Here is a 25,804-nt window from a genome sequence, read left to right on the forward strand (position 1 = left end):
GACCAGGAGGCAGGGCACCAGCATCCCCTTATAGTCTGTGCATGGAGTATGGGACTTCTGAATAGGGCTTACGTGTCCTGAGCAGAGCCCAGCCCTCCCGGGGAATCCCACAACTTCAATTTCAGAGCCCTCTCTTCCTCAACTGAAACCCATTCTCTCCCTGGATCCTGCTAAACTACTGGGCATTGTTTATCTTACGGTGGAATCCCATAATTACAGCTCCTTTACCCATGATATCCCTTCAGAGTCCAGGAAATCAGCTAACACTTGCATCACCAGAGATGTGATCATTCCTGATGGGGTCTCACTGATTGACAGGCTCAGTTTGCATTAAAGGAATTTTTAACTAAGGATACCAGATTCCCACCAAGTCCTGCAGCAAAAGCTTCAGGTGCGTCACACAGAGCCAGCCGAGTTGCTGGAGGCTCCATTGGTACCCTCAGATAAAACCACATAAACAGCAGAGCTCACAGGACAAGGACTGGATATGTGAAAATAGCTAACTGCCTGGAGAGCTCTGGTGAGGCTAAATAAGAAAAGAAGAAACAGGAATATAAATATACCATAAATAACCACAGACACTCACAGGCTAAAAAAAAAACCCAACTATTAGATAGTGTCTTGAACCTCTGTGCTCATAAATTAGAAGACACTGAACAGAGAAGATCGTCTAGGGAAATATAAATATCGAAACTCACGGAAGCTGTAAGAAACCTCAATGAAGCCAATTACAGTAGCTGAGGCTCAGCAGGTTCTCCAGCCTCTGGGTTAGTCCAGGCCTGGGAGAATCAGGCACCAAGGCCCGTGGCGTTTGCCCCATGCTTCAATAAAGCCATTCCGGAAACTTCATTCCAGAGACCAGGGTGGAGCTGAGATCAGTCAGTGCAGTGGAGGTGGATGTGGTGGTGTCATGTACCACACAATGGGGACCGGTGTGGCTGAGCACCAATGCCGGCACACAGTGAGTTGGCCTGGCTGGACCTTGCTCCTGGGGCTTGGAGCACTTGTCCATGAAGGACGAGAGGTACGTCACGTCCACACCCTCAGCCTAAGCAGTTCAGCTACAGTCAGACCCTGGAGAGGGCGATGCAAAACTTACAAAACAAACCGATAAAGTACAAATGACTTTCGCTTGGGAGACAGAGTAAATTACCAACAAGAGGTAGCCTTGGTCATACGCCATTGCTGGGATAGGCAGAGCAGTGCAGATGACTTGAAGAGTGAACCAAGACACTAGCCCCGCCCCCATCCCCCGCCACTGCAGGGAAGCACCTGCTCAGCATACACCCTGCTGCCACCTCCCTGTCACCTCCCCACTCCACTGGCCCGAGGAGGCAGATGAAGGGCTGCTGTTACTGGGTGTTCATATAGAAAGGAACTGGGGCTTATTTTATATGCTTTTGAATTGTTGGAAATTCAATCATAAGCAATTTCTGTTCCCTCTCCCAAGTGACATATAGTATAAAGGACAACAAACTTTGGGTCAAAATAGAGAAAGAAACAAATAAATCTTGGCTATGGACTTCACGTTAAAAATACGCACTAAAAATTGAGTGAGCCATAGATGGTACTTAAGTGGCACCTGAAATGTCACCTGCTCCAGGTTGGCCTGGAGACTCCCGTATCAATCACTAACCAAGACAATAATCCCTCACAGACATACCCACAGGCCACTCTGACTGGGCAGTCCCTCTGTTGAGACCTCCTGTAATCCTAGTGTGCAGGGGCAGAGAGAAGGGATTCCTGGAAGAAGACAGCTAGCTAAACTAGTCAAATCTGGTTCAAGTGAGAAACCCAGCCTCCATGTATAAGGTGAAGGGTAATCAAGGCATGTACCCAAATGCACAGGTGTGTCTACACACATGCAAAAGACACATAGGCACACACACACACACACACCATATGCATACATGCAAAAAATAACCTGGTTATATTGGTTGTTTTTACTTTAAAATTCAAATTAGCAATCTTAAGATTCATGGCATATATATTTTAGCACTGTATGAAATTTCACAGTGTTCAAACTTTTGACTCAACAGCTTCTATTTGAGTAAACTTCTATTCGATGTGTTCATTAGCCTCCATTTACTGGCTGTCTTCTGTATACAAATAAATAAATAAATAAATAAACATCATCCCAGGCAATTGCCAAAGACTGTTGCATTCCCCCTTCAATCTTTACTTCTGTCCTGTCCTGGTACCGATGGATTGCTCATGTATAACTCAGACTCCTCCCTTTCTTCTGTAATTTCCATGTGCTGGGCTCCAAAGAGATACAAACCTAAGAACTTCTCCACAGTGCCTTTTGCGCAACATAAAGAGAACAGCTCCCCTGCTGTGTTTTTCTCGCACACTTTCTCTGCACGCTTTTTAACCCAGCATGCTGTCTCTTGATAATACATGTCCTATTGAAATTTTAACCATGGAGAAATACATGGGTTCAATTTTTGAAAGAATGTTATCTGCAGTTTGCTGGCTGATGACCATAAAAAATCCACTATCCCAAAGCAAGAGCATGTTTTCAATTGAATATATTTTCCACTCTGTCACTGATGAGGGTGTTGCCTCCTCATTTCAAATCTCAGTTTTCCATGTGTTCATCTCAATCCATTTTGTCAACGTAAAAGCCAGCAGTTTAACTGGCCTAGCTGTGCCTCCACAAGCCGGCCATGCTTCCAGGAGTGACGACTTGGTCTCTGAAAATGGAACCGGAGCAAAAGGACATCACTCTGTTTTCTACCCCAGCCAAATGTTTCTCTTAACCATTGGCATATCAATTATTTGCTTTGATATTGCCATTTTAAAGATTTAGATTATAAAGTCTACAGAGGAAAATAAATAGTGGTCTAAAAATCATGTCGAGCTATTTTAATTGGCGGAGCCGATGACGTGGAGCCCATGAAAGGAGATTTAATGAACACAATCCATCCTCTCCTGTGGCCCTCTCAAAGCCATCCATCGGCAGTCAGAGTCCTGTATATTTTACATTACCCTGAAGCCATCGCTGTCTGCATTGTAATGAGGAATTCTGGGGACACTTATTAACGGGAAGAGCCTGTCACTTCTACAAACAGCATCAGAATCCTGAAAGCACCATAAACCTCACTCACTTTCAGACTCCACCATCAAACAAGCTATTTTCTCCACTGCTTTGGGGCTACTAAATTAGAATTTTATTCTTGTTAACCCCTGCAAAGACTGGGACACCCTGTGACCGAGGCTCTTAGAACCCCTGCTGTATCTTTTAGCATGACAAGAGCTGCCTGTCTCCTCAGTGTTCTGGCAGAGGCAGCACCCAGCCACAAGCATTTCTCCTGCAATCACAGGGTCTGGAGCCTCTGGTGGGCAGCTCATACCTTAGAGGCAGACTTGGTTCAAAGACCATCTCTGTACCTTGTCAGGGGCAGGATCCCAAGTCTCACACACCCTCCCTGGGAGCCTCAGTTTCCTCTTTGGCCAGCACAGGACTACATCCATCAAAGGCAGCAAGCAAGACATTCTAAGAGCTTAAAGGGAGAGGCCTTGAAAGAGTATGAAGTTGGAAATACCTCACAGGAACGTGGTTGATGTCATCTTGGGAAATGATAAAATGTAATGATGGTTGAGTGACCCTTAAAACAAGACACTTTGAATAAGTCCTGAAAGTTCATGTGTAAAAACACAGCATACTTCAAACTAAGCTCTCGTGTAAAGTACCATGAAGACCTAGAGATCCAGTGTGTCTAGGTTCCTGTTGCTACACCCTCCTGAATCTGTGAACTGAAAACTAGCCTGTCAAAACGTGATCTGAAAAAGTCCACGAGGCTGCGTCTGTCTGGATGCTTCCTTACTAAGTAGCAGAGAGACCTTCCGGGGATTCCCAAGGCAACAGCTGGGAACCCCGATACTGGGGCCTACCAGAGGAAAGCCTACAGAGGCATCACGTCACGCCTCTGGCCCGCCACGCCCTCTGGTGAGGAGCCTTTCCTGAAGTGCTTAGTGGCTTTAAAAACTCACTTCAGCCAGGCACCGTCTCCATTACTTTTATCCTGGACACTGAAAAAGGAGGATGCTCACTAACTCCAGGCCAGCCTGGGCTACAGGGTGAGAGGCTCTGTTTCAAAAGGAAACAAACATGATCCACTTGCATTGGAGAAAAGGTGAGGCCAGTCCTGTCTTTTTGATTAAGTAGGGTTTTACCATCCAGTTACCTAATCTGACACACCTTAGTTTGATTTCAAGTCATATATGTATATATGTATGTATGAATATGTATACTGATTATATATTCATATGCATATATTCATATGCATATATTCATATATGTCAATTATATATTAAGAAATAATTTATTATTATTTGCCATTGTTGATATTCTGCTTAATTACAGCCCCAAGCTTTGAGGTCATGAGATACTAAATGACAAAAATAATTCTTTTCTTTGTCCTCTGGTCCCAGGAGTCCCTCATGGGTTCCTTTGAGCTGGTGGCTTGCTTTCATTCATCCTACAGGAGCCCCTTTACAAAGTCTCTCAGTGCTTCATGAACTGTGTGCAAGACTCAAGGCTCCAGTCAGCCTGGCTGGCTCACATGGGCCTCCTGGGTCTGCTGGTGCCAACATAGTGTCCTGTGTAGAGCCAGTCATGCGAAGCTGTGTCCAGCTCACAGCATACTATAAACACTGGCCAGGCATGGTCTGTTCTGCCGTTCAGAAAGCTTAAGATCCTGGCTTAGATACCAACATCATATGCCACCCTCCTTAAAGTGCTAGCAAGTGTATTTTCTTTGTTTGTCTCTTAACCCATTTAGGTTAGAGAGGGACCAGGAAGGCTTATGTCACCATGAAGCCTTGAAAGGATGCTGTTGCAGACTCAACAGGGAGAGCGCCTTATGGAAAACCACCACATCCACATAAGGCAGTTCAGCAATAGCCACCAAGTTCAAATTTACATTGCCTTCAAAGTCCATGAGAAACTATTATCAGACAAAATGGCCTCACACTATGTGTCCTGCCTGTGTGACCCTGGACAAGGCCCTTAATATCTCTATGCCTCTACTACCTCACATATAAGATGGCCGTAGTAACCTCTCTGCTTAAAGCCACTGTAAGGCCTAATTGAGTTCACATTTGTAAATCATTCAAACTTACCTCACAGTGCTGACCTTAAATTATGAGAGCACCAAGGGGATGGACTCAGCCTTGACCACTAAAGACCCAAAAGCTCACCAACACCCTATCCTATCATAGTTCTTAAATAAGAAATATTTAAAAATACTGGAATTTTAAAGAGATTGGGTCTAATGGGCTAGAAAACATTTTTACTCTTTAACAGATTGTTGGTGGCTAAAATGGTAGGTCTTAAAGATTCACACTCAACTCCTTGAAGCCGGAGGACCCAAGAGAAAGATCTCCTGCCTATCTCTGTGCAGAGTGGATGCTTGTGACTCCACAGCTGTGTACAGAAAGACAGGGGACTCTGAAATGATGGGACACCCACCAGCTGGCATGTTCGCAATGGGACCTGATGAAGAGTAGGGTGTTGTAAGGTCTTCCTCCTATGAAATCAGAACCCTGGATGTCAAGGCAGCCCATCTAAATGCCTCCCAGAAACACAGTGCACACGTGCAGGCCCCCGGAGAGCTGGTGTGACACAGGCACTAACTGAGATCTGTTCCTCCCGTGTGGGTGACAACTGCCCCCCACAGACAGACGTTCCTTCGATAATTACCAGTACCAAACCACACGATTCCCAGTCTTTTGGGACTGATACACCAAACAGGTTTTTATAAATGACCGTTTTCCCTTCCTAATTTCAACAAAGGTTTTAAAAGCCGAATCCTGTCAAACATTAGCTAAACATGGGCATTAGGTGAGTGTGGAGTCTTGTCCCCCACCCCGCCAACTCAGGAAGCATCACTTCACGTCACATTTCTTCAGCAACATCAATTATTAATGTGTGTGTTTTTGCTGACAGAGGACCTCGCTGGAAATGTAGGTTTCGTTATTCCGTTCTGGGTCGTTAACTGTGGAGAGCTGGCAAATGTAATGGTTTGCTCACATGGGGAGCCTTCATTAACATGCATTAATCTACAGCCCATGCATTTCAGTACGTCGTATGTTATGTTCTCCCTCTCCCTTCAATATCCCCAATTTATTTTTAAATGAGTTGCTGTTTATGTGGCCAGCTAACACATTTGAATTCATATGACCAGTGCTGTTAAAGAAGATAAGATGTTTGTGTCCAAAGGACAGGATACTAGTTAGCACAGGATGCAAATTTATTAGAGCCTTCAAATGCAAAAACAGCAAGAGGAGGGAGTTACAAATGACCCTGATGCCTTCTTGCCAGAGAAAATCTATGTGGAGAAACACGCATGAACTCTCCCATCTGAATGACACAGCGAGGAACCGTCAGCACAGAGCGAAGGAGCCAGCCATCTTCATTGGCACGAGACCTCTGCTTTCACATCTGTCCAATGGGATCCTCCAGGCTCTCATTTCTACCTCAAAAGATGAATGAGAGTACCACTGAGGAGACACAGTGCAAGGCTTATGAGACAAAGCACAACAAAGTCACGAGAGGGTTAGATTAGCCTGTAAAATGATTTTATAGGGGCCTGAGATGTGTCTCAGAGGGTCAGAGTGTTTAATGTGCAAATATGAGGGCTGGAGTTCAGACCTCCGGCCCCCACATAAATGCTGGGTGGGCATGGTGGCCCACCTGTAATCCTAGCTCTCAGGAAGTGAAGACAGGAGCAGACGTTCCAGAAGAATGGCCATATACAAGAGTTCTGGTTTAGATGAGAGATTCCAGGAAGATGCTCAAAATGAGCCACTGACCTTCACACTTGCGTGCATGCGTGCACACATACATACATGCTTGTACCTGTATGTGTGTGTGCGTGTGTGCGCGCACACACACACACAGGGTCACAGGATCCACCTTAATAAAAAAGTACTCTTCATACTAAATGAGAAAATCGGGCCTTTTTAAAAGATTTTAGTGGGCACGCTTATGAAGTATTACACATGTATCTTCCTCTTCTGTTTCACTTGACTGTTTGGTTTTAATTGGATTCTAAATTCTAGCAGATGGATAGGTGATATAATCTCCTCCACATGAGAGTCCAGAAGTGTTTCTTAGAGGTAGGTGTGTGTGGTTGTGTGTGTGTGTGTGTGTGTGTGTACGCACACGCATGTGCTCTCGAGCACATGGAAGCTTGTTTGTCCTACTGACCAAGGTACAGAATTCCCAGAACATCTGAGTCTGGACTTTGATTTGCCTGGTTATGCTGGGACATTAGTGCCAAAGCCACTAATCCACTAGGCATCTCAGCAGCCCCTGGGACTGGCCAAGCTATTCCCCTAAACTGCTAAGAAGTTACTCAAACTAATGCAATAGGTGTTGCCAGAGAGACAACAGATATAAATAGCAGCAGGAGAATAGCTCAGAAGTAATGAGCTCTGAGTATTGTCAACCTTGGTTACCGACCCAGTTGACTTTAATTATTCCATATAATTTTAGATTTAAATATACCAGTGTTTAATACCAACATGCAGATTTTCCAGAAACGTGTGTTGATTCTCAGGACCCATAAAAGACTGACTTCAGTACCCAGTCACCCTGCTTTTGATTTGACAGCCTTGGTTGAACCTCTGGCTAGCTCTAGAGGCCAGGCTCTTCCCTTGTATGGGAGAGCTGTCCTGCTCATGCCTTTCTGACCTCGGGGATTATAAGCACCAGGCTTGGCTCCTTTTCACACCCCTTTACCTCGTCACATGCTAGTCTCCAAAGTGGTACTTGGATAGATTGCTGCAGAGGTATGGGCTAATCTACCTGGTATTGCTCCCTTGGAGCTTCAGAAGAACTGAGTTTTATCCTCCCACCACTTGAGGTATGTCTGTCTACAACCTGGTGCACATGCTGTGCATGGCTCAGGGTTAGGGCCCAGAGGATGGACCACAACCAACCAACCACTTTCTAACTTGTTGATTGACAGATCAGCAGAGGAGGACCATTCTGTAAGATGTGTTGGGATGTGTACCTGAACTAAGCTGCCCAATGTCTTTCTTTAGAGAGTGGAGAATTGATCTTTAGATCATTCTAAATAATCCGAACACAGCCCTTTTTAGTAGTCTTTGTGACAAACAGGTCCCTTTTCCACATTATGTTTCCTCCACTGACCAAGAAAATAGGGAAAACTTTGGTTTCTGAAATGTGGGTGACTTTATTCAGACTAGTTTGGTGTCACTGTGACAAATTATCTAAGATGACCAACTTAAAATATAAAAGATTGATTTTACCCAAGAGTTTTGGAATTGTTCATAACCAACACATCCTGGATTCTTTGGATCTGAATACATGTTTTTTGAGCTATCACCCACCTCGGTGTGTGCCGTGGTATGGAGTGAACCCTGTCATCTCTCTCCACAGTGAAAGAGTTCTTCAGGCTCGCACACTGGTGTGTTCTGATACTCTAGATGTGTTTTTTTGATAACGTGTCTGTGGTGAGACACCTCCAACGACACAACATCAGACTCCTAATATTTTCCTCAATCCTATGCCTTTCAGAATCTCAACCTTTTGGGGGGTTTTCTTTCCAGAAGCCACCTCCTCTCTTTAACGAAGTCAGCGCCGCCATCATCCAGTCCGAACACGTGACACGCCTGCGGAATGAGGTGCAGCTGAAACACGAACAGAGCTACCGGGAAGCCTTAGTGACCATCAAGGAGGAGCTGAAGTTAATGGAAGGCCCAGACATCAAGGAACAACTTCAGGACCAGATCCGCCGGTGGTTCATTGAATGCAGGTGATCAGTCTCCTCTCGAGTGGCTCAAGCCGTTGGGTGGTTTTGTTGTTGTTGTTGTTGTACATTAGCTTGTTGTTTTGTTTTGTTTTTGAGACAAGATCTCATTGTTGAGGTCAAGCCAGGCTTGAACTTAGAGGAAGTCTCTTGCTTCAGCGATGGAGTGCTGGGATTTTAAACACGAGCTGCCACCTGGCTTGTTATGGTCTTAAACACCAAGGGACGCGGGATGGAGATGTGTGGTTTCTTGACTTCATGTTGAAACAGTCAAATGCTGACGCTAAGGATTCAGAAAGGTTTTTTTTTTTTAAATTAAATTGCTTCTTGGTCTGTTTGTTTTTTTAAATGTGGCCCACACAGTGCTCCGTGACTACATAAAGCAGAAGGCACTGGGTAGCGGACAGATGGTCAGGTGTGCCTAAAGCCCAGGGAACTGGAAATAACCAGGCCTGACTGCCTTTCCCTTGAGAATCAGCAAGCCATTGCTTTTCGGAGCTTTCTTCATCTCTCAGTCCCTGGTCCTCTGTCAGTCACAGGCAACTGCCGGTTCCGGGCCCTAGGACTCCCTGAAGTGTTGAGTTACGAGGAGTTCTGAGGTCAAGGCCCCAAGCCTATTTTTGCACCAGACTTCTTACTGCCTTTAAATGAAATGCAATGTGGTTGGGAACTTGTATGCTGAAGATGTGTTAAAGTACAGGTTATCCCAAGGGAGAGAAATAAGGATGCCCTGTCACAGGCACTGAGGAAGGAGACTTGAACATCTCTTCCCATGCTGGGGTGTTATAGCACCCCAACATTAGTTCCTAGAACACACCGATGCCAGTGCTGGTCAGCTCACTGGGACGAGAAAACTGAAGTGCTAGAAATAGAAAAATCATATCTCAGCAAGACATCCGGGGATCCTTCCCTTCTGGGGACCTAGACTTAAGCAGTTCCCTCACAGAAAAGAACCCAGCGGAAGCAATGGAACCTCCCTTCGGTTCATCATTCACCTTCTTGTCAGTGTAGAGGCCAACAAGGGACATAGGGAGGCTCCCAGAAAACAGCTGTCCAGAGGCAGGGGGCCTTGTTCCAACAGCTGGACAGCCAAGCCCTGTCCACAGCCATCTGAGTGGGTTTGGGAATGGGAAGGTCATTTCAACCTCTCTATATTGCCCTCATATGGAAACTGAATACTTGTTCCATGCAAGATAGTCGAACTTTATCCAAAACTTCATGGTGGGTGTTAGGTGTGGCAGTTATATGCTTTTTATGAGAGATTTCTTTTCTACTCTTTCTTAAAAATGACATTTCTACACATTTGATGATTATTCTCAAATTCCATATTGATTGAATTTGCAAAGTTTCCTTTGCCTGGGAGGGGCGTTTAAACAAGGATCTTGATAGAGAGTCCAGAACTCATTCTGGGAGACAGGTGGACTCATCCTGGGAGAGAAATGTGCAGATAGCATGCACCCCCTCCTTCCTTCCCGCCAGTCTCTCTGTCTTCTCCTCCTGGCGATGGTTGCACAAATGCACACATTTGTCAAAACTTATCAAATCCCGCTCTTGAAATCTGAGCAGTTAATCACCTATCAGTTATACCTCAAGTCAAGCTGTTAGAATGCCACAAGATGGATAGGGTACCGGCAATATGATAGTGTGTTAGTTCTTAAAAATCACATAATTTGATGTTTCTCAGCATATTCAAACCCAGTGTCTCAGTCTTATTCTCCACCCATATCTGCTCCTAAGGGAAAGTTGCACTTCTGCTTTCAAATAGTTGCTTCGAGTCAATTATCTTTTCTACATAGATGTGTGGTCAGTTCAGATGGCCCCTTCCCAAGAATCTTCCATGACTTCTTTTCTTATGGAGCCTGCCTGCGTAGGGCCAAGCAGCAAACACCCAACACCACACCTGGGTGAAGCTTGGCCAGCCTTGCTGGCATGAGCAGATGCCTGTCAGTTATCACCTTAATACTGGGCCATGTGATGGGAAATGAGGTGTTAGGTGAGCTCACTGTTGTGTGTACATAACAAGGGTACACACACACACACACACACCCCTGGTCCCAAGCCTCCCTCTTGACCGGGAACCATGATACTCCTAGATAAAATGTGTACGTGTGTGTAGTTGTAGTGTGTACTACATATGTGGGATAGCACAGCTCTGTGTTTTATCACACTACTCCAAATGGCACACTCTTTTAAAGGAATGAAGTGTTTATTCTGGAATTCTGAGCTCGTGTTCACAGATCACTGTTGACAGCGGGTCACCGAAGCCAAAACCACAGAAGGCAAAAGTGCAGATAAGGGGATCCTGTGCTCACAACACACCCAACACCCTAAACTTTGTGCACATGTGTGGAAAGCATCTGGAAGGGTGCAGCAGAAACTGAAGGCTGCCTCCAGCCTGACTCCCAGGAGAGCGGGTACTCTAGAGTCTATCTTCTTCTGTACTGTGAGAATTCTTTTATTTCAGTATTATTTTTATGATTAAAAATCAGTTAAAAATACATGAGAGGGGGCAAAGGCAATCTACTTGTGTTATGTAAAATATTTAAGACACTTGGATTTTAGGGAAGTAGATAAGGTGATGTCGTCATTCTACATGTGGCTGTGTCGTTCCCAGTATCGAATTAAGTAGGATGGCAACGGGTATATGAATTATTTTCCCTACCTGCGTCCCAGGAGGCCCTGGCTGTCACTCTGGGAATGCTGGGTTGTCCCAGCATTTATGAGTTTCTTTGAAGATACAACTGGTGGGTCCTCTGAGGACACTTCCTCCTGACCCCAGCATCTGGGGGCTGGTCCGAGGCTCCCTCGTGGCACACTGGGCAGAAATCACAAAGGCATAAAAATTCCTCTTTTTGAAGTAATGTAAGGTTGAGGGTAAATTTGTTTTCATAATTGGATTAAAGTCGTCTGATGGACTTTGATAAAGAGCTTTGCCTCTTTCCTTTTTAAATCAAAGGCAAATAAAAGCAAATATTGTCTTTTGAAGTATGAAGCCCGGTTAGTTCTCAGAATAAATTCCAAAAAGATGCACGGGGCAGGTCGGCCGATCACGAGGAGCACAAGCAATAAGCAGACGCTCACTCTGGGCTCGTCTGATCAGTGTGTGTAAACTGGCCTCAGGCTCCAGCTCACCGCGTCACTGGCAGTGATTCTGACCTCCAAGGGCTGGGTCACAGGTGTGCAACACCGAAACTTCTGATGATTTGTTTCCTAAGCCCTCCTAGATGGAGCTTTACAAAAAGTAATAGTTTCATACACATGTATGATGACTTTTGGTTGTTTTCAATCTTATCCTCATCTCTCATCCGCTCCCACTCCTGCTGCAAAGTTAAACTCCAAAAATAACACCTATTCATTTGAGATAGAGGTTTTTTTTTGTTTTTTGTTTTTTTTTAGGTAGAGTTTAAAGAAGAAAATTTAACCTACGTATAGTTTTAGTTTCAGCATATGGAAACAGTGACAGTGAACATTTTTGGTCAAATCTCTCTCCTCTTTTCTCTCTCATATATATTTTAATTAGTTTTATTTATTCATATTTTTGCTAATGCTTAAAATTCCAACATTGAACTTTCCCACGGCCCTGTAATGCTTTCCAAAATAATTTTTTAATAAATGCTTGGCATTCAATTGCATGGGTACACTAGTTAATAAACTGATTGTAATCTTTTTAATATTTTGCAGAGTGGGTTTAAAAAGGGCTATCTAATGATCTTGGAATTTGTATTAATTTAATTTTTTTGGTTATTCAAGACTGGGTTTCTCTGTATTGCTTTGGAGTCTGTCCTGGAACTTGCTCTGAAACCAGGCTGGCTTCGAACTCACAGAGATCCACCTGCCTCTGCCTCCTGAGTGCTGGGATTAAAGGCGTGCACCACCAACACCTGGCTTACATTTTTTTGAGACAGGGTTTTTCCGTGTAGCTTTGGCTGTCCTGGAACCTGCTCCGTAGATCAGGCTAGCCTGCAACTCAGAGATCCACCTAACAGTGCCTCCGAAAAGTTAAAGCATGCACCACCACCACTTGGCTCATTTAATTATTTGGGGGCTGAGGAATAATTCCGTTTTTGTTTTTTCTTTGAGACAGGGTCTAACTCTGTAGTCTAGGATAGCCTTGAATTCAAGGCCCTCTGAGTGCAAGGATTACCGATGTGTATCCCCAACTTACTTGAGTTGGTTTTGCTTGTTGATGTTCATCTCTGAGCTGTCCTGTGGTTTATCTGCTTCTCTGTGTCTTGGTGCTGGGTTTTTTCCTTCAAGTGAGTGTTAAAGGTCCTTAAGCTTTGGACCTGCTTTAAGAATAATGACTGTCTAGGTTCTCATTTGCCATTATTATGCCAAGGAAGGCACCAGGTCCTTGCCAGTATCTTCCACACCCCTCTTTGGTGTGTCTTCTCGCTGTCCCTTACACTCTAAGGATCTAAGACCTCCTGCAGAGTGTGGCAGTGTATACCTCACCCTTGGTGTAGTGTGAGCTACTTGAAGTAGCATCTTTTGTCAAGATCTCAGTCTGGGAACCATAACTAGTCAGAAGGTGCTTCCGTTGTTGGCTAAGCAAGAGCCAACCAACTTCCTGGGCTTCTCCTTCATTCTTCCTCTTAGCCCCAGGGCCAGAACCCAAAAAACAGGGTTCTCCACTATGCCTACCGCACTGAGCAGTACAGCTGTTTCAAGAAAGTGCGTGTACTTGGTGTGTGTCTTCACCTGAGGTCACCATCCACTGCACTAAGTTTCGGGGCTCAGTTGTGAACTTCATCGCAAAGTCTCATGAAGGGGTCTTAGCATAGCCTCATCCAACGCAGTTGTGAAACAGAAGCTCAGCTAGGCTGCAACACCGAGATCCAGTCTGTAGAACTCTGACTCTCATCACTGAAGATGCAACAGTCTTTCTTCCTCCCATTCACTGGCATCAGCACCATGTAAGCTGCTTACATCGCCAGGAAACTGTGATGAATTCTGGGTCTTCCGGTCTTAACAGATGAAAATCCCAAGTTTGTTTGGGGAGTCTCCTGGTACCTCAGCCCGCTGCTGTTCATTGCTCACTGACTTAGTTTAATTTCTGTTGCAGCGATTAAACACCCTGACAAAGAACAGTGTAGGATAGGGTCTGTATTGTTAGCCCAGGTTACAGTCCGGTTACAGCCAGGCTGCAGAAATGTCACAGAGGCAGGAGCCCGAAGCAATCAATCATGTCATATCCACTCAAGAGCAAAGAAAAATAATGCACATGCTCCTTGCTTCTGCTCTTTCTCAGCTTCTGCTTCTTTCTCTTCACTCATATAGATCAGGACCCAGCCTAGGGAATGGTGTCACCCACAGTGGGCTTGGTGAAGTACTAATCAAAACAATTCCCCAGAGACAGGCCCATAAGCCAACCTGATCTGGGCAATTCTTCCACTGGGGTTTTCTTCCCAGGTTATTATAGGTGTAGCAAGTTGACAGTTAAAACCAATCAACACTTACCTTGTTTAAAATTACCCTGATATCTAGGGAGCCCTCCAAATGGGGCTACTGTGTCGGAGTCACTTCAGTCTGATGGCCTCTCTTCTCACATATTAGCAGGCTCCCATGTTAGTGTTCCCACCACCACTGGGATCAAGTTCTTACAGGAAGGAACTTAAAAGAGGAAAGGCTTGTGTGGCTCACAGTTTGAAGGGATACATTCATCATGGCGGGGAAGATAGGACAGCAGAACCCTAGCCCTGGTTGGACACAATGAATCTGTAATCAGGAAGCAGGAAGTGGAAAGGAAATGGAGCAGGGACTCTGAGGCCTACCCTCAGTGCTGCACTTCTTTCACTCCGACTCAGCACCACCAGCTGGGGCCCAAGTGATCAAACACAGGAGTCTGTGGCTGACACTTCATATTCAAGCCCATGAGTGCTGTGACTTACATATAGGCTTAGGTCATTTTTTTTCCAGCAGACACACTAGTCATTGTGAAGATCAAATGAAATGCCTGGCTGGACATGTAGCTACCACCACCGCCTACTAATGTTATGACACAATGACGCACCCTGTGTGTACAACAAACAAATGTACTGTGAGCGCTGCCGGCGCACACATGCTCTCACACTCTCTTGCGAGCTGAGGCCCTAGATAGAGGCTTTGTGGGTTCAGATCTCACTCTACCACTTACGTCTTTGTGTCCTTGAGCCCTACCCCCTCTCTCTTCCTTTGTTCCCTCATCTAAATGTGTGTTGGTGATGGGGACAGTCTTAATGTCTACTTCATGGGCAGGATAGAATAGATTAATAAAAAAGATGCCATTAGAATAACGTGTACTCATGGTGCTCCATTAGACAAGCAGCTCATGGTTCAGAACATGTGCTATGTCCTCAGTACCCCATGTTTCAATCCCTGGGTCTAGCACTCTGACAACAACAACCATAGACATATTTTTCTGTTTTTTTTCTTTATTTAAGTTTCACATGTCGATCCCAGCTCCCTCTCCCTCCCCTCCTCCCCATCTCTCCCCACCAGGCTCCCCAGTCCCCCACCCAATCTCTACTCTGAGCTCCAGGGAGGATGAGGCCCTCCATGGTGGATCTCCAGAGTCTATCATGTCATCCAGGGCAGAGTCTAGGCCCTCCCACAAGAGTCCAGGCTGAGAGCATCCCTCATTGTGGGATGGGCAGACAAAGTCTATTTGTACACCAGGGAGAAATGCTACCCAAGGCCCCATAGATTACCTAGGCATATTTTGTGACCTCTTTGTCACAGTGCTGCCTACCAGCCTACAAAGGAGAGATTGGCTGGTGGGGGTGGTGGAGAGAGGAAGGCCTGAGAGGGAGGGGGCACAGATGGGAGAGGGGTCATAAAAGGGTTGGGGCACAAAGCAGCAAGTGTGGAATGTGCTCAGGCCCCAGGGCATGGGAGTAACTGTCGGACATCACCTGCAGACGCTCATTCTTTCTGGAGGAGGTTTCGGTCATTTAGGGGTTTTGTGTTTTAAAAAATCAAAGTCCAATTTAGACAAAGTTGAGTCTGCTCTCCACCCCCATCTTAGTTATCTGAGTTAAGCTTTGGCATTTCAAGACTGGGGGACCTTAGCGGCAAGGCCTTGTCATCTCTCTCACATCATGCTTTAGGAACACTAGACCAACCTGTCAGTGCAGAGTCCCCATGCCCTGGTCCTGGCCGGGTCAGGCTGGGAACAGAAATTTGCTGGCTATGCTGCTGTCTTCAGTGGACAGCAAAACCTTGGCTTTGGCACTGGCCTGAGGGAATGGAGTCCTGTTTCCCCCACTGTGACCTTTGCGGTCCCTGCCTGAACCACTTCTGTTTCCACTAGTTCAGTCCTAACAGTCTCAGATGAGCCCTCCTGCTTCCTGTGATGCCAGAGTGGGGTCTGTGCCAGGTGCTCATAACCGTCCTCTAACAGGCATCTATCTAATTAGGTCTTTAGTCTTCCACATTTTCACTATACACCTTACACAACAACCAGGGCAATTAGCCCGCATAGCCATTACAGGTGCCCCAGAGGTTGAAGCGGTTGGAATCATCCTCCCAGCTGTCATTCTCGTTTTAATTTCCCTGCCATCACTTTGAATGCTTTACACAGTGTAGACAGACAACCCATCCCGTAGCCCCATGGAAACTGTAGACCACCAATGAAACAGTAGACCACCAATGAAACTGAGATTGGGAGGATCTTGAGTGCTGTGTAATCCCCGAATCAGACCTCCCATTGCTGCGATGAGATACCTGTCTTGATAATTGAGACACAGTTTGAATGATGTTAAATCTGCCTCCCATACCCATCTTTTTAGCACACAGTTCTGTGAGCTATACTTTGGCATTTTAAGTCTGGGAGACTTTGACCTGCCTTCTCTCTCATGCATTGGGAACTCTAGAACCAACCCATCAACACAGTCTCCACACTTTGGCCCTGCGAGGGGACAGAAATTTGCTGACTGACAAGATGCAACGTAAATGAGGAAGGGCTTATTTCGACTTCCAATTTAAGGAGACCCAGACAACCGTGGGAGCAGAGGAGGAAAGGAGTTTACAGCCAGGAAGGAGAGAATGGCAGGAAGTAGGGCCAGGCTCTGAAACCTCGGAGTTCACGCCTAGTGACAACTTCCTCCCATGATGCACCACCTTTTAAAGGTTCTACAGCCTTCCAAAAACATCAGCACATGGGGGAACTGGGTGTTCAAACACATGAGCCGGTGGGGGATAGTTCATGGTCAAACCACAATAGTGTTCACAGTCACAGGGCTCATTAGGTACCGCCTAGGAGCCGAGCTACTCCTGACTTCTCCTCTTCCCTTAGCTGCTTCATGTCTTCATAAAATGTAGCTGAAAGGAAAAGAGGGAGCCAGAGAGAGAGAGAGAAGGAATGAGATGGAGGAGGGGGAGGGGGAGGAGGAAGAGGAGAGTCCAGGACATGAGAAAGCTGGCTGTGGCTGGTCCTAGTTATTTCACATGAGACGTTGCTGACTTACGGAAGTTGGGCAACTTGGCTGGAAGTCCACCTAGTGACTAGCAGATGGAAGATGAAGATACAGGGGAGAGACATTTAGGAGTGTTAGCATTGTGCAGATCCAGGGTGGTCTCCAGGGAAAGGTCAGCGCTTCCCTCTGAGAACATTCAATGACATCAAAAGAAGCCACCAGCCGGCCCCTGTCAGGTACCTTCTGGGTGGTTAGGAGCTGAGCTGTCTTTGTCACTTGTGTTCCCCCGCCCTTCATGGTTTCTACATTTTCTGCAGGGACCCTGAGTTATATTCAAAATGAAACAGAGGTTTAAGGAAGACAGGGGAGGGGATGGTCACACAGGAAGAGATTAGTCGAGGGCTTGTTATGTGAATTCTTTGTGTAATTTCACATTCCATGAATTTTCAAAAGCAGCTGAGGTGAGCAGAGGAGGCACAAACACATGTATGGGTTACCTCAGTAAGAAGTCAAATTAACTTCCTCCCTGCCATTGCTTTCATGGAAAATGTATGAGGTTGAACAGGAGACCCAAGAAAGGGTGGGTAAGGACTCAAGGTCCAGGCACTATTCCCCGAGGCCTTGGGGACAAGTGCACAACCCATGGGAAAGCGTGTGTTTTGATGTGGCTCACCACAGTAAATTAAATTAAAAGCTGCCAGAAGCCAGGGCTCTTGTGGTCCCCAATCCAGGTACCAGAGCTCACTGAAAGACAGATGCTAGGCTCTTCAGCAAATGCAGTAGACTAATTTCCTTTGTCTAGACCCAGAAATAAGTCCAAGTAAAAGCCTTGGACACTTTGCATTCACAATGTACCCTACAGACTGCAAGGAAAGAGTAGTCTTCTCCATGGCAATGGCCTCACAGAAGCAGGGTGGCCACTAACGGCCCTATCTCCAAAGGGTGGCCCAACACCATCTGAAAAATGAAAACTCATCTTGGGCTTAGACGTGGCTTAAATACTAACGTCTAAGTATTTATGCTGCAGTGTGTGTAACACCGTGGTAACAGATCACACACATGGGTCTTTGCACTCAGGGCCTTCCAGTTCTGAACAGACTGAAGTGTTTCCTTTCTGCACCCATGATTGGGTAAACACTGCCCACTTTTATGTCTTGTAAACCTAGTGATACTCACTTACCACTTGATCAAAAAAAGGACAGAGGGTTGGGAAAGGACAGGACAGACAAAAACTCCTTCTGCTGGGGAAGGGACGGGGAAGATGCTGGCTGGGTTTTGAGCCTTGTCTGGAAGGGACAGGATAGCAATGAAGAAAAGCTTTTGCTTTTCTCCCAACAGGGTCAGCTCTGTCCTGAATATTAATTCTACAAAAACAGCATTTGGGACAGGAAAGTAGAAGTCAGATCTACTTGTCACTTTCCCAACAGAGAAACAAACCAACACAGGTTCTCATGTGATCCCTAATATTGTATTTCTTTTAATTAAATTGTAAAGGGAAGGGAAAGCTGGCTAGATGGGAGTGTGTGTGTGCTTGTCACGTGCAAATGAGCAGAATTCAAGATGATACTCTTGGACCAAGAAGGAAACCTTGATCTGGAGTGGTACCAACTAATAACATCTGCTAATAAGCAAGGTGTCTATGACTAGATGGACCCTCTTATCCAGCACTAGGGGATCAAGAAACTGGGTGTACAGGGCTCTCCAGTGCTCGTCTGAGCACAGGTCCACTTGGGTCCCAAGGAGGCTGTGTAATCAAGCCCATGTGCAGGCCATTACCTTTATTGAGTGTCTGTGACTTTATAGGCAGCGAGTGGCACCTTCAGAGGCTTCTGTGCAGTGGCACAAGCTGCTCACTTTAGAACTTGCGAGAAATTTATGGGATTGCTGACATTAATGGAGGTGGCTGGATGGCTGGGGGGACCGGCCGGAAACCCCTCCATCCATATATTTTTCATACTTGATGAAACACAGATAAATCTCTGTCCTGTGCGTCTGAGACGGTGAGACCCGTTGAAGCTTGGTGTCGGGCCTCAGGGGGAAATTCATCATTTGAGGAGTTGAGCTTTCTAAATCACTGTGAATTCCAGACTGGCCATTTGCACATTTGTATGAGAATTTTTGACAATACCCATAAATTTTTAATAGACCCCAACTTTACCAAGTGCGCCACCCCTCCCGTTTGTTAACAGAAAAATACGAGGCCAGAGTGTTTCCCTTCAGCTTGTTCAGATAAAAGAGCAGCGAAACAATGCTAATGTCCATCATATTTTTAGTGAGAAAGACAGCATTAGTCACTGAGTAATTTTATAAGAAGTTATCATTGTTCCTTTTGTTTGTGACATGTAAATTATAGAATTTCCAGAAGTCAAAGGAAATACAAAAATTGTCTCTGGGGCACAAGGTTCCTATTTTTAAAATAACAAACCTAAGGTTAGCAGAGATGGAAATGCCCTAGTCCCCTTGGAGATTTTTTAATTTATTATTATTTATTGTTATTATTATCACTATTATTATTATTTGGGTGTGTGCTCATGCCATAGCACATGGAGAGAGGCTGGGGACAACTTTGTGGAGTTAGTTCTCTCCTTCTGCCTTCTCGTGGGTTCCAGAAATTGAACTCAGATAGCCAGGCTTGGCCGGGGTGGAGCCAAGGAAGTTATCTGATGAGGCATCTCACAGGCCACTCCAAGGGGATTTCCTACTTTACCCCCATAGAAGGAGTAGCTAATGGCAGCTCCCACACAGCTTTCCTCATTTCCAGTAAACTCCACCCAGTCTCCCGACTGCTCCCTGATCTAGAGTGAAGCTTTATTTAAATCTCAGTTTATTGACGTATACATGGGCAGTGTGCTTGCCTGCCTCAGTTTCCTCCACCCTATGTGACAAGAGCATGGTGCTATAACCATCCTTTAAAGTCCTAAAGCAGAGAGGGATCTGATGGCACAGACCTGTAATCCCACCTACTCAGGGAGGCTGAAACCAGAGTATCAGAAATTCAAGACCCTAACCCTAACCCTAACCCTAACCCTGAATTTCCAACACACACACACACACACACACACACACACACACACACATCTATGCACATCCCCTACACATGCATACACACATAAATTATATACTCACACAGGCACAAACCTATGCATATATATGTTCACACACACACACACATGCATCTGCATGCACATATACACACATACATGCGCATGTTTACACACACACACATGCACAAACACATAGACACACACAGTGCCATATGCAAGTATGACTACTGTGCTATTGTCAGAGTAGTCCTGGGCTCTCGGGCACCCAGGGACACCCTTTCATATGGATTCACCCTCCTTCATGGGAATCCTAGCTTAGTAGAGCCTGCCCCTGCTTTTCTGCTTTCAGAATTGTCTCTAGTGTTTGTTTTTCATTCTACAAGCAATGGTGAAAGGCCAGGGAGTGGGCGGGCTCATATTGGTCTCTTACCGTGAAGGATTGAATTGGCTTCTTTGAGTCCATGACAGCCTGTTGTGTTTTGATTACTCACTTCTTACTTTTAGCACATCCAGAATTTCTGTGATTCATTCAGTTATTTCAGGAAGCACTTGGCCTTTCCAAGAGATGTACAGTCAGAAGGCTAATATCTGTCCTTACAAATACAGTTACACGGTAGGGAAGTCAGACATTGATGAAGCCATATGATCACTTCTGCTTGTGCAGAGAAGGCGTTTGATCTAGTTAAATGTCCCCTTCTTATCTGAAAATCTAAAACATGAGAGAAAGGGCATAAACTGCAATGACATTTAGTTTAAACATGACAAGATGTAAGCTAAGTGTGGAGAGACCATTACATCCTTTACCTGATGATTTTTCTCGGCCATAGACACTGTCTAGCACACCACACATACTCAATGAGCATATTGTGAATGAACAGATGCAGGATGAATGGACAAATCAAAGACGCTATATCCTCAATAGAGACACACTTCACAGACGGCGGGCACAACCTTTGTCCCTACCCATAACTGGTGCCATGATATGAATGAGAGTTGATAACCAGGACAGTACAAAGGGGAAATAACAAGAGTAAGTGTCTTCCAGAGAGTGGGAAGCTATAGTGTTAAATAATAATGGACAACACATGCAAGGGAAACATCAGAGCTATATGTAATGAGAGCACACCATGAAGAAACAAAAGAATCACTTGGATAGATGGGGAGATCGACTCTGCTTCTGGCTGAATGGAAAGACGATGAATTGACCCCAGGAGATTTATAGGGATAAAACAGTTTCAATTAAAATCCCAACAGGATTATTTGTTGAACAGGAAATATAATTATTAAAGTCATTAGGGTTAAAGGAAGAAGCCAAGACCAACGAGGAAGAACAAATGGCCATGCATTCTAAAGTACATTATAAAGAAAAATAAGAGCTGCTTAGTGCTAATAAAGTATAAACTCAGATCAGTGGACTAAGAAGGCAGCCGGGGAGCTGAAAGACGTAGACAAGTACTTTCTGATAAATGCATTTTTAAAAGGGAGCCAGGACATAAAAATACAGTCACGGTAACTACGCTGTCAGAGCTGGTAACAGAAACAGAGAACTTAATGTCCTGGGAGAGACGCCACAGAAGTGTAAATATTTTAAAATAAAATTGGGCAAACCCATTGCAAAAATGATGAGGTCTATTTAGTATTAAGACTCTTTAAAAAAGGAGAGAAACCAGCCGAGTATGACAGTTGCTGTGATTACAAATTGTTTTGCTCTGCAGTTTTGTTTTGGTTTGGTTTTTCATTTGACACATCATTCCTACTTGCTGTACTGAAGAAAGTGATATTGAAGCTGATTAAAGAGCTCAACAGCCCTGTTCCAGGCCACCCCCAGGCTCTGAAGACACAAGTACAGGGGATCTCCTGTTGTCCCCTTTGCTCTTTAGTTAAAGCAAGGGAGTAGTGATGGTCCCCACTGCCGGGTTTTTCCAGCTAAGATCCGTGTCTTCACTTCAAGAACTGATGGGTGTTCCATGCATTCCAGCATCCTGCAAACACTCAGTGGGAGGAGGAACCTGGTGACTGTGGAGCACAGCTCCATTCCCTCTGCTTAAAACCATGAGAACATAAGCCCTGGAAAGGGTTTCTTGCACAGAGTCTCTGATGTTGAGGAATAGGCTGTTGTTAGCCCAGATGCCCATAGGCTGTAGCCTGAAGTGACTGAGGTAGCCTGAGTGGGTCTGGGCAGGGCAGGGTAGGAAAGGCTGCCTGCTGCCTCCCCACAGGAGTCCAGTGTAACCCTACCTCTTGGAGCTCAGAGGTACAGGAGTGTTCTCTTTAATGCACGAAGTTTAATGCACAGGACAACAATATTCACTGCCTGAAGCCAGGTAAATGCTTCACAGACAGTATAGAATCCCCCCCAGGTAGAGAGAGCCAGATAGGCCTGCTGGCCCTAGCTGGAAATTAGAGCAGTACTGGGCTCCATGGTGTCTGGCCAACGGTTCTTGTCTGAGATTGGGGCAGGCTCAGGATGTCACTACCCCATCTGAGAGAGCCAAGACAGAGGGATGAAAGCCAGGTCCTGAGGCCACAGCCACAATGGAGGAGGAGTGTGGTTGGAGAAGTTGGGATCAAAGCATTGAGAGTCCAGCCCTGTGATTGATCCTAGAAGAAGAAAAGGAAATGTCAAAAGCTACTATCTAGAGCTTTCCCCACCCCAGTACAGCTCCAGGGCACCACAGCTTACAAAGCTAGAGTCGGGTGGCCTCCAGCAGGGATGAACACTCCAGTGGCTGGCACGCTTGCTCTCTGAGTTTTTGCATTGCAACCTCCTAGAGGTGATTTATCACTTAGTAATGGGGAGGTGAGATTCATTCTGTTAAGAGTATTAAATAATCTCTAAAATTCAGTGTCTTCATTTTCTTAACACATTTCAGGAAACACAGTATGGGATAACCAAAAGTTTTCTTTTTTGGAAATTAATATTTGTCTTGATAAAATTAAATATGGTGAACCAGGGAGATAATTCATTCAGTAAAGTTATTTGACCCTTGCAAGCTCAGGAACCTGAGTTCAACCCCCAGAACCCATGTAACAGACAAGCCAATGGGAAAGAAAGGTAGAGGCAGGAGATTCTGGGGCTCGCTGGCCAGCCAGCCTACTTGGTGAGTTCCAGGCCATTGGGAGAGCCTGTAACAACAACTAAAGTTGTCTACTGGCCTTGACATGCATGAGTACACACATGCACATATGTCAACATGCGCACTTAATAAATAAATGCCCTTCGAACTGAAAAGTTTGCTTTAGAAAACATCATACCTAATGTAGGCCAGCTCTTGCTTGTAGTGTTGACAAATAGTTCACTATTTCTGAAGACTTGCTTTGCCAGGACAGCATCCATTTTCAAACTTTCTGTTCCCATTAGCTGCCTCCTCCTCCTCCCCCTCCTCCTCCTCGACTCCCCACCTCTCCCCCTCCCTGTCTCCCTCCCACCCTCCCACCTCTTCGCCCCACCCCATTTTGTTCTGTAGACTAGGGTGAGCTGGTAGGACCCATGCAAGTGGCTATGGTATTTCCTACAAAGCTTCTGCATTGGTTGTTCCGCCTGGTGGATCGGATGCCCACTTGAAGAGCCTTCTGTGACCATGCCTGTCTCGTCAATTTGAGCGTGAATGGAAATGGGTGGGGAGGTGGGGAGGAGGCAGAATTCTGGAATGGCATTCTATCATGCTACCCGTGCAAGTTTAAAGATAATCAAGGCTTTAGAGTCATAGTTGAAGGAAACCTGTAATTTTAATAATTATGCATAATCTCAGCACATTGAGCATCTTGGAACTGTGCAGAAAACTCTTCCTCCAAGTTCATTTTAAAGAGAAAAGGTTCTTGCCTTCATTCAACTATTTTTCCAGACTGCAGAGAGAGAGACCTAAAACAATTTGATGTTCCCCCTTCTTCATTCCACAGATATGTGGCTCTACCAGATCTTTGGTTGTAACTTGAGAGAAAATTATTACTATGTTTGGTCTTTTTATGCCATACAGTGTGGTGAGGTATGACATTTGAGCAGATTTAAAATGAAGGGACCAGAAGACAGCCAGACCCACCAGAGCTAGACATGCAGGAAAAGGTACAGGAGACGGGATGAGGGAGGCTGGGTGCAGCATCACACGGGGCCAGGGTCATTGGAGAACCATGTAACTCATGTCCCAAACCAGGACAGCTTAAGGCCACTTAAGAATAAAAATAAAGAATAAACAAAGGGGACCTGGTATTAATTGTCCCAAGAGAACAGAAGCAAAGCTTAACCTAATGATATGGGCAAGAGTTTTGTTTTGAAAAAATTTGGGATCCTTGAGCAAAGAAAATGACACAGTATGACTCTGTGTTTTAAAGGGTTTGCTCACCTGCCACCTACCCCAGGTGGCCACAGAACAGTAAGAAGACACCAGCTCATGGTGTAAGCAAGTGCTTGGTGGCAGTGTCCTGGGTCTAATGCAGTCCTAAAACCAGTCACCCTCCACACATGCCAGGAAGGTAGAACCAGCGGCAAAGAGACATCTGAGAATGACTCCAGATTGTGCTCCTTGGAGCACTCCCTGGAGTGACTGGAACAGAGTGTCCATTCTCTACAGTAGGAGGAGGAAGGGTTTGGGGGTCAGAGTGGCAAGAAATCTTGGGCTGCAGACACTAAATCTCAGAACTTCTATGCTTCTGGGTGTTGGGTGGGCAACTGGATCTGGGTCAGCAGCAGGGAGAGGTGAGAGCCAGGGAGAAGTGAAAACTGGAGATGCCATTAAAGAGCTGAGCATCCGGGTGACGAGTCACACTGTGAGCTGGGTGAGACCACAGGCTGTGTGGGTGGGCAAACAGAACGGGGAGCCCTCAGGTTGAGTCCTGAGCTCAAGGTAAGGGGTGGATGCAGAACACTGGAAATGGGCAAAATGGGATCATGTGAAATCAGGGAATAAATGTAAGTCACGAGGCTGGAGAGATGGCTCAGCTGTTAAGGTTAAGAGTCTGTATTACTCTTCCAAAGGACCTGAGTTCAATTCCTAGCACCCACCTCAGATGGCTCACAACCTCCTGTTACAGGAGATCTAACCCCTCTGGCTTCCAAGACACCCACACACAGCATACGCTCACACAGATGCACACAGGTAAGGGTGGGAAAGGACCCAGCAGAAAGGATTGGGTTGCAGAGATCAGTGTGAGAAAGGGGAGCCCACAGAGCGTCCCCACCAAGAAGGGGATAGGAACTGTGTCTATCCTGTATGTGACCAGATGTCTCTGGAAAAAAAGAAGGCACTCAGTAAGCAAGCAAGAAACATAGTGGGGGTGGAGAACACTGGGAACTGAGGCAAGAGAACCTTCAAGAAAGAGGACTTTGGCCGGGCGGTGGTGGTGCACGCCTTTAATCCCAGCACTCGGGAGGCAGAGGCAGGCGGATCTCTGTGAGTTCGAGGCCGGGCTGGATCGACAGCCTCCAAAACAATACAGAGAAACCCTGTCTCGAAAAACCAAAAATAAATAAATAAATAAAAGAGGACTCTGCCTTCTGACTGCAAAACAGTATGGTCGTCTAGTTTTATGTCAACTTGACACCAGTCAGTTTGGGAAGAGGGAACTTCAACTTAGAAAATAATTC

General features: G+C 45.6%; 1 protein-coding gene across 1 annotated transcript in view; it reads left to right on the top strand.

The window, feature by feature from the left end:
* The window catches only part of Iqca1 (IQ motif containing with AAA domain 1), a 110,826-nt gene that overhangs the window by 15,118 nt on the left and 69,904 nt on the right, over positions 1-25,804 (top strand). The window contains exon 6 of the mRNA XM_040753052.1: positions 8,584-8,789. Coding sequence (XP_040608986.1) covers positions 8,584-8,789 — 206 coding nt within the window. The remainder of the gene's footprint in view (positions 1-8,583; positions 8,790-25,804) is intronic.

This window comes from Mesocricetus auratus, unplaced genomic scaffold, assembly GCF_017639785.1.
Source record: "Mesocricetus auratus isolate SY011 unplaced genomic scaffold, BCM_Maur_2.0 Super-Scaffold_100010, whole genome shotgun sequence".
Classification (NCBI taxonomy): Eukaryota; Metazoa; Chordata; class Mammalia; order Rodentia; family Cricetidae; genus Mesocricetus; species Mesocricetus auratus.